General features: G+C 39.5%; 1 protein-coding gene across 1 annotated transcript; it reads left to right on the top strand.

The window, feature by feature from the left end:
- The first annotated feature begins 1008 nt into the window (after positions 1 to 1008).
- LOC143781151 (proto-oncogene Mas-like) lies at positions 1009 to 7645 on the top strand. Its single transcript, XM_077267652.1, has 2 exons — positions 1009 to 1070; positions 5655 to 7645. The coding sequence occupies exon 2, from the start codon at positions 5684 to 5686 to the stop codon at positions 6707 to 6709; it is 1026 nt and encodes a 341-aa protein (XP_077123767.1). The 5' UTR covers positions 1009 to 1070; positions 5655 to 5683; the 3' UTR covers positions 6710 to 7645.
- The last annotated feature ends 1970 nt before the right edge of the window (positions 7646 to 9615 follow it).

Genomic DNA, 9615 nt, shown 5'->3' with positions numbered 1-9615 from the left:
TATATATATATAATGTTTGGACCAATGGTTTATATCTAAAGCCTCTATACCTCTATACATATTATATATAAATAGGTCAAACCCAACAATTTTGGCTTGATTGGCCTACCACTTATGGGAACATTTTCACTTTCCCCAACAGATTATGTTGGGAAGGATACAGATTGTTGGTTAGAATTTATTCTTCCTCTGGTAGATAGTATTCTTCATCTGGTAGATTCTGATGCTCCCCCCATGGATAACACAGGAATGCTCAGTGCGAATGGGGAGGTCGAGAGAGAAAACTGATCACTAAGCCTACAGTCATCCAATGTGTATGGCGAGTTTTAATAATTAAATACAAGTTGAATTTTTAATCCTTTTAACAGTTTTAAAGTTAATTTAATTTATTAGAAATTTATATGTAGGTGAACTAATTAAACATTTCATACTAAGTTATTTCCTATAGTTTTCTTTCTATAAGCTTTTTTTAAGTTCTAATCCCAACATTTTGCCACATAATATTTTATGCATGTCCTTCAAAAAAGTTTACAGCAACTACAACCCCTGGCAGAATTGAGTGATTCCATAATTTTTCCCTTATGCTTGGTTAAAAAAAGTAACCATTACTGACTACCACAATTTTTTGTTCTTGATTTCTTTTAGTGTTTCTTAAAGCCAGAAAGTTGCCATTTGAAATTACTTTAGTTTTGTGCCATGTCTGTGATCTGCTTTTTTTCTACAAAATTAAACAATTGAATGAACATCCTCCAAGGCCGGTGATTCCATAATTTTTTGCCAGGGGTTGTATAATCTAATACAATCTTGAAAGTTTCATGACTTCATTAAGTGTCATCCTTCTTCTTGCTGATCACCAGCATGTCTCATACAAATGGTATACTGGTTTCTTAATATTGGAACTCCCCGCATTATTTATGTTTTGTGAGATTACTCCACCTACTGTATGTCGCACAACCAGATATTAAGTACTGCACTTAGAGATGCCGAGGAAAACACTCTTTATACTCTGAGCCCTAGAATAGATTGTTTAGCAAAGCAATCCTTGTCTGGAGCAAAGTAAGAATTTACAGGTTAGTTTCACATTCCTTTTTTTGTTCTTTTGTTTCCAAATCTTTTTGTAAGGGTATATATGCATATTGTATTATAGTCTTTTCATTAGTTTTAATGGGTCTGAATTTTTAAACTTGAGGCTGGATTCACACAGGGATTTTCTGAAAAATGGCATTAACATGATGTTTTAACAGCATTATGCCAGATGATAAATGTGAAGTATTTTTTATTTTTTAGATTGGGTCGCTATTCTTGTTTTGTTTTTTTTAAGCTTTGTATGTTCTGGATAGGGTTTTTTTTTTTACTAATGTTGTATAATAAATATGCTTAGAAAAGCATTCATAGAAATCTTTAAAACATTTTAAGACTGCTAAAACATGTGTGCTTGGGAGGCATACATTTTTGAATGCAAATGTAATATTTTAGTTCTTTTATTTCTTTAGTTGATTTAGGAAAGTTGGTTGATGGGGGAGGATGGTAGTCAGGATCAACTGTTATGAGGTCAGGACTTTTTCTTGACTCTCTGATTGAGATGTGTTTTTACTAAACACCATGCTAGATAGATTCCTTAGATAAATGTGTTTAGAACTTGTACAGTCTGCACTGTGGAAGATATTGTAATGGGACCAAGTAGTATAATGAAATTGCAATGCACTGTCCTTCAAAATGACCTTGCTGCTATTTATACTAGACTGTTTTCAGTCAATTTTAACCAAAAAGTGAAAGGGAAGGGAAAACAACTATTTCCTTCTCAAATAATTTTCTTTTCCTTCTTAAGATTTCTATATCAATTGTGCGTAATTTAGCAAAGAAAAAAATAGCTTAAAGAGTATGTGCACTTTCCATCACCTTTTAACCTCTTAAAGCACCATTTCATGGACTATATGTAATTATGGCACCATGCCATACCTGTGCGTCACATTGATTGCTATAGCTCAGTTGTGCCAATGCAATCAGAACATTCCAGTTGTTTAACCCATTTAATGATCCATAGATAGCTCTCTCTATTACCTGTTATGACCTCAATGGCAGAGGGTCTCAGAAATAGTTACCAAGTCTGCAAACACAAAAACCAGCTCATAGGGCAGTGGTAACTGGGCTGACCATATATCTAATCCTAGCACCACAAATAACAGCAGCCGGGGAACGTGCCTACGTTGATTCTAGACGTCTCGCGCCAGCCGGAGAACTAACTAACCCTAGAAGGGAAAAGAAAGACCTTTCTTGCCTCCAGAGAAAAAGACCCCAAAAGTTGGATACAAGCCCCCAACAAATAATAACGGTGAGGTAAGAGGAAAAGACAAACGTAGGAATGAGCTAGGTATTTAGCAAAGAGAGGCCCACTAGCTAATAGCAGAATATAGTAAGATAACTTATATGGTCAGCAAAAACCCTATCAAAAATATCCACGCTGGAAATTCAAGAACCCCCGAACCGTCTAACGGCCCGGGGGGAGAACACCAGCCCCCTAGAGCTTCCAGCAAGGTCAGGAATCACATTTAGTACAAGCTGGACAAAAAAGAGAGCAAGCAAATAACTGAAAAAACAAAGAAGCAAGACTTAGCTTAATTTTGCACGAACCAGGACCAGCAGATAGGAGCAAACAAAAAGGATCTGAATACAACGATGCCAGGCACTCGACTAAGGATCCAAGAGGTTTATATAGCAACACCCCTGGACTAACGACCCAGGTGGGTGCAAACTGAGGGAAGAAAATCCCAGAGTCATATCACTAGTAACCACCAGAGGGAGCCAAAAAGTCTAATTCACAACAATTACCCCATCAGCCCACGCAATGTGATCTTGGGATGCTGATTAGTTTCTATGGCATACTAACCCAAGCAGTAATCTTGATTCTGCCAACTATACAAAATTATTAGGCTTTGCCTGAAAGACAGTCTAAGGGCACATTCAGACTCCAAGATCAGACCGCAATGCACGGACTTGCCGCGAGTCTCTCAACCGGTCACGCTTGGGTAGGGAGATCCACGACACGTCTCAATGCACCCTAAAAGTAGTGCAGTATTATCTATCCCATATCTATCTATCTATCTATCTATCTATCTATCTATCTATCTATCTATCTATCTATCTACCTGTTTTATACTGTACTACTATTAGAATGTCTCTCAGGCTCTGTTCATAATTAGTTAAAAATCTACTATAGGATTAATATATATTTAGTACATTTAATAAAAAATGAAAGAGTATTTAGAATGTATAAAAGGTTAAAGAAAATACAAAAATGCAAAGATTGCTTTTTTATATAGTAAAACTTTCATTACCCTTAAAAACCCCAAAAAACAAAACATAATTAGTAATTATGCTTAAAAAAGATACTCCTGAAGTTTATGCTCATTTCTCCCCACACAGAAAAAAATTGAATAAAAAGTACCAAAAAGATATTCGTTCCCAAAAATAGTCACAGTGGAAATTATGACTTGTCCTGCAAAAATACAAGCCCTCATTTATTCAGGTAAAAAAAAAAAAACGCTTGCGGCTCTCACAAAATGGCAACACAAAAAATAATGGTATTATTTTTCATTGTTTTTTTCTAACAAAGTGTATTTTGTAAAAGTAATAATACTGACCCATTGAATATATAAAACAAGTTATTTTTGCTGCACATGAAATGCTGCGAAATTTAAAACATGAAAAAGCATTGTAGTATTGCTGTTATTATTTTTTTTTCAATTTGTCCCCCAGAAATAGTTTATAATAGTTATGGAGTAAGTTTTATGTACACCAAATTGTAACATTATAAAATACAACCTGTCCTGCAAAAAATGTTATCTCATGTTGCTACATTGCTCGAAAACTTAAAAAGTTAAGTTGATAACTTGACAAGTAAAATTTTAAAGAAATATATCCTTCATGACCAGAATAGACATGTCCTTAAGGTTTTAATTGCTCTAGTGCATTTCAAAGGAAAAAAACAGCAAGTTCTCAAATGTTTGTGCTACAAATATCCTACTATTTGTGTCTACAGTGCCTATACACACCCATGTATTAATCAGATGGTACCTGTTTTTAGGCTGTAGCTTGGCCTGGACTGGTATTCTGGCAGTGCTGGGAGATTCCTGGTGAGCCACTCAATCAGGTGTCCACCTATCTGCAGAAAGCAGGAATTGCACTGATACTGGCGGTCCTGCATTACCTGTGCAGTTCCCAATGTTATATGGGTAGAAGGACTTTTGTGACATCTGACCACAGATTCTTGAGCCAGAGGGAGACTGGAGTGTTGCCAATGTGGAAGAGTGGATTAAGGAAGAATAATGCTGTGCCTCTCCACTAACATCATGTTCCACGCCAGTACAGGACAGTGGATAGGGGAGTCAGGACAGAGATAAGCGAGAGAACCACATTAATCATATATCTATGGTATATCCAATCGACATATTATAAATATCTGAGGTGAGAATACCTCTTTAACCCATTCCTGACTTGGGATGTAACAGTATGTCATTAATCAGATGCGCTTATAGGGCGGGCTCAGCAGCTGAATTATACAGCAGGTAACCGATTCTAAAAGCAGCGACTAGTGTGAGCTCCGTTTGCTGCTGTAACATTCCCCTGTTAATCTCTGACAATGGCATATATGCCACTGTCTCAGGCACTATTCAATACTTTCCCTGCATCATGATTGCAGGGTGCCAATGGGTTGCATACCAGCCAAGGGCCTTGTGAATGCTCCCATGGTTGCCATTTTGCTACTGCTGTGAAGCCCAATCACAGACTGGGCTTCATAGGAGTCTGCCATTTTTCTTATATACTGCAATATTATTATTATTATAATACATTTTTATAGCGCCATTTATTCCATGGCGCTTTACATGCAAACTGGGCAAGTATAGACAAGTACAATAAGCATGAGTAAAACAAGGCACACAAGCACAGGAGGACCCTGCCCACGAGGGCTCAGTGTGCAGGGAATGGGTGAGGATACAATAGGAGAGGGTTTTAGTATTGCTGTATATAAAGTAAGTGTTCAGAGGATCACAGGTTCAAATTTGCTTAGAACACTAAGAAATAGAATAAGAAAAAGTTTTACAAAGTATACAAAATGTAACAACATATGGCACTGTCTGTAACAATGAATACACATAGGCTACATAGTGTGTGCATCGCCCCTCCACCCCCACAATCATCCCTCCCCCTCACATACACAATATTATGCCAGTAAACAGGAATCAGAACAAATTCCAAAGACGTTAAGGTATAACTGCCGTTACAGGAGAACTTGCAGTAGAATGTCGGTGTCTGCTTCCTTCCTCCTATTCCCTCCTCCCCTTCTCCATAGAACTTTATGAGCACCAACTGTCATCTCCTATCGCAATAACTGTAAATTCTTTATTCACTGCAGACTGATTTTTTTTTTTCTGTGAATTGAGAATATTGAGAATGAATGATCAGTCCAGTAGGAGAAAGAAGCAGATTTCTCGCATAAGATACATTATAAAGTTTCTTATTTTCATATGTACTATTGATTTCGGAAATTAAAATTAAAATGATGACTACTCTTTTAAATTCTTTCAAATTAAACTGCTAATTAAAATCTGGCAAAAATATGTCTGTTTGTAATTCATTTGTATCTCTGAACACAGGTCTTCAAGACGAGACAACCAATCAAAAGATGGATAACTCAACTTTAACTCTGGATGTCACAGATGAAAATTATACTGCAAGTGGCTATCCGGAAAATGCACGAGTGCATTTCACTATAGCTGCTGGCTTTGCTATAAGTCTTTGTCTCGTTGGCTTAGTAGGAAATATTATTGTTTTTTGGTATCTTTGCTTCAAGATCAAGAGGAATAAGTATACCATTTACATCATCAATCTGTCGGTAGCTGACTTCCTCTTTCTAATATTCAGCATAATTGTATTATTAATGTTTATTTATACCTTATCAAGTGCAGATCCGTATTTTAAAGGAAAGGACTCCCTTTACATGTTTTTGGAAATATTTAGCGACAGCGCACAATATTCTGGAATGTTTATCCTCACAGCCATCAGTCTGGAAAGATGTCTCTCTGTCCTATTTCCCTTCTGGTACCAATGTCATCGGCCGGAGAACTTGTCCGCTATCATCTGTGGCTCAGCTTGGCTTATTGGATGTGCGGTGGGTCTCATAGACAACTTAGTGTGTACGCCCGAAGCTTTTTTAAGTCAAAGTACAGAGTGCACAGTGGTTCAGATCATGACTTTTGGTCTCTCCGTAATTATCTGTTTACCAATCATGGTCATTTCAAGTTTCATCTTGCTCTTTAAAATAAAAAGGACCGTCAGACAGCAGTATCCACAGAAGCTTTACATTATCATCATTGCTGCAGTTTTTATATTTATTATTTCTGTAATCCCGATTAATTTTGTTTGGTTTTTAATGTATTTTCAACTGCTAAAATCAGATATTGAAACCGTCGGACTTTTCTTTGCCAGCGTGTTTTGTATAGTGTTAAATTCTACTATTGACCCATATATTTACTTCATTGTTGGGAAAAAGTGGAAGCAGAATTCCAGCCACTCCATCCAAGACGCCCTACAACGAGCCTTCCGAACAGAAGAGGATGAAAACGAAGACTCAAACAGTAACAAAACAAGTAAAGACTCAAACCAAACCAATCTTGCAAGTTTATTTGAGAACTGTGCTGTGCTGCAGTAACAATCTTGGACTGGGACATAAAAGGTGGCCTTTTTAGTTCAACCTCAAAAACAAATGTGTTACTCTTTCGGAAAATGACATTTTTTTCTAATCTTTTAAGAAGAGTTGGTGGGCACAACTGGTGTTTATACAATGCATAAACATTTTATAACCTATATTAGGATTTCTCCATTTTAAAGGGAATCTGTCACCTAGTTTTTACCATCTGCTCTGAGAGAAGCATAATTTACAGACAAAGATCCTGATTCCAGCAATGTGTCACTTACTTAGCTGCTTGCCGTATATATTACACAATCCTTGTTTTATCAGCAAGAGATTGTCACTAAAGGACTAGTAAACCTGCTGCCATGTAGTCCTCCATATTTAAGACCTCTGTATAACTCCACCCCATCACTGATTGGCAGTTTTATGCCTATGCACAGTATACACTGAAAGCTGCCAATCAGTGATGTTGGTGGGGTTATATGGAGCTCACTATTCAGAGAACTGCTAGATCTGCAGCAGATGAAACAGTAGTTTTATAAAAACTGTACCAAACATCCCATTAAGTGAAATATCACTGGAATCAGGGTTTCTGCCTATGCATCATACTGCTGTCAGATGGGGCAGCAAAAATCAGTTAAGAGATTTCCATTAAGTCTTCGTTCTTACTTCATTATGTAGTCTGCATTTTCCATAAGTATAATGGAAATTTTTTTGAATTTTATTATCACTCCTGATTTTTGCTTACAAGTACCTATGGAAAATACTGATCAAAATGCTGATGTATCATTGTAACAAGTCTATGATTAACATCTAACCACTAAGGGCTCCTACAGATGTCTGTGAAACCCAGTCCAAGCACAAGACTCAATGCACGGACTATCCATGGAATTTGTGTCCAGAAATTGACAGCTTCATATATGCCTATGAGGCTGTCGCAGTGGCGTATCTAGGGGGGGCAGCCGGGGCATTTGCCCCGGGCGCAGCGGGCAGGGGGGTGCAGTCGGGCCGCCTAATTCGGCGGTCCGCAGTGTCTCCCCCGGCGGCGGCATTTTGCCGCCGCCGGTCAGGGGGTCAGCTGTTCTCTGTGCCGGCTGTCAAGCTGACAGCCGGCACAGAGAAGCTGCAGAGCACCGACGCCCAACGTGTGCAGAGGTGGAGGGGGCCCCTGCAGGGTGGCTGCGGTGGGCAGGGAGAAATCCCTGCAGCTCCGCTGCCCAGCGATCTGTCTTCCTGCTTCCTCTTGCTTCCTCTCACACAGTCGCGCCGCTGGATGACGTCATCATTCAGCGGCCGGCTGTGTCAGAGGAAGGTGATGAGATGCTGCGGCAGAGCGCGAGGAGAGGTGAGAGGTGTGTGTGAATGTGTGTATGTGAATGTGTGTGTGTGAATGTGTGTGTGTATGTGTGTGAGAATGTGTGTGTGTGTTTGTGTATGTGAATGTGTGTGTATGTGAATATGTGTGTGTGTTTGTGCGTGTGTATGTGAATGTGAATGTGTGTATGTGTGTGGCTCAGTATTGTGCGTGTGTGTGTGTGTATCGCGCTGCAGGGGAATATGCAGAGAAGTGAATGGTGTGTGTGGGGGGAGGAGACGGCAATGATGGGGATGGTGGAGGAGGAGAGGGCAATGATGGGGCTGACAGGGAGAGAGCAATGATGCGGATGGTGGAGGAGAGGGCAATGATGGGGCTGACGGGGGGCATATGTCCTTGGGGGGGCGCCAAAATGAATTCTTGCCCCGGGTGCCAGAAACCCTAGATACACCTCTGGGCTGTCGTGTTTGGGATGGGAGGCTGATGGACATTGCATGCATTGTGGTCAATGCTTGGACCTAGATTCACAGATAGCTGCATAAGCCCTAAGGTAAGCTGTTACTTCCATAAAGCTTGCTGAAAGCAGAACAGTGGTTATACTACCTTTGTAGTAAAACTATGTTCTGTACCTTCCTGATGTAAATAAAATTGTATTTGATGGATATACTGTATATTGTATCCTGGTTTCGCTCTAAATGTATAATATAAATAAAACAAGGTAATCTTTGATTGTCCATGTGGTGGTGCTGGCTCTTCTGCAGATCACAAGCAATTACAGGAACAACCCTTGAGTAGTTATTTTCTAAAGATCCCTTTACCAAGAAGAATCTGATGCCTGTGTATGAGAAAGGCTGCAACACCAGAGTCAGTGAGGACACTAGTGATTGAGAATGACGGATATGTGAGTAGGCGTTAAGAGCGCACAGATTTCAAGATAAGCTGTTTCAGGACAAGGCTGCTAAGTGAGGTGGCTGAGGAAGATGACTCAATCTAACTGCACCAAAACTATCTCTAAGGGCTCGCGCATCAGGTACGGATCGGACCAGTGTTAAACTATGGGGTAGTGAAGATTTGCAATTTTTTCTACAGACCGAATCGGTCTATGGAAAAATCGCAGCATGCTGTGAGTGACTCCAGAATTTGGATCATGTGCACTCTACAAATTTATGGGTGGTGTAAAACATCATACTGTCGTCGGATTTCATCCGTGTGCAGTCCGACATCTGAGGACTCAGAAAATTGAGAATTGAAGTTCTCCATACTTTCCACACCTGTGCCCCGACTCTCAAATGTGAGAGAATTGAATCACACTGAAGTGTCACTTGTCTCAAAGTCTGGTCAGAATTTGAGCAGAGTGTCATTAGCATAATCGAGGTGATTCTCTCTCATGACAGCGCTAAGATCCTGTGACCCCGGCCTTATAAATTACTCCACAGAGAGGCGCATCTTTAATGAAAACGGGTGTGACGTAATGAGCAACATATCACGCAAAAAAATGCACCAAACGTTTGGTACACCTTTTTGGCACACAGTAATCTAATATATAATTGCCTAGAATACTACTTCCTGCAATTTGTGCCAACTTCCGTGGCTTTGTCCGGAGCTAATG

This window comes from Ranitomeya variabilis, chromosome 6 (genome assembly GCF_051348905.1).
Source record: "Ranitomeya variabilis isolate aRanVar5 chromosome 6, aRanVar5.hap1, whole genome shotgun sequence".
NCBI classification, from domain to species: Eukaryota; Metazoa; Chordata; class Amphibia; order Anura; family Dendrobatidae; genus Ranitomeya; species Ranitomeya variabilis.
This window is presented reverse-complemented; position numbering and strand designations above follow the sequence as displayed.

Bases quoted from the DNA above. Each gene is read 5' to 3' on its own strand.
- LOC143781151 (XM_077267652.1), top strand. From the start codon at position 5,684: ATGGATAACTCAACTTTAACTCTGGATGTCACAGATGAAAATTATACT.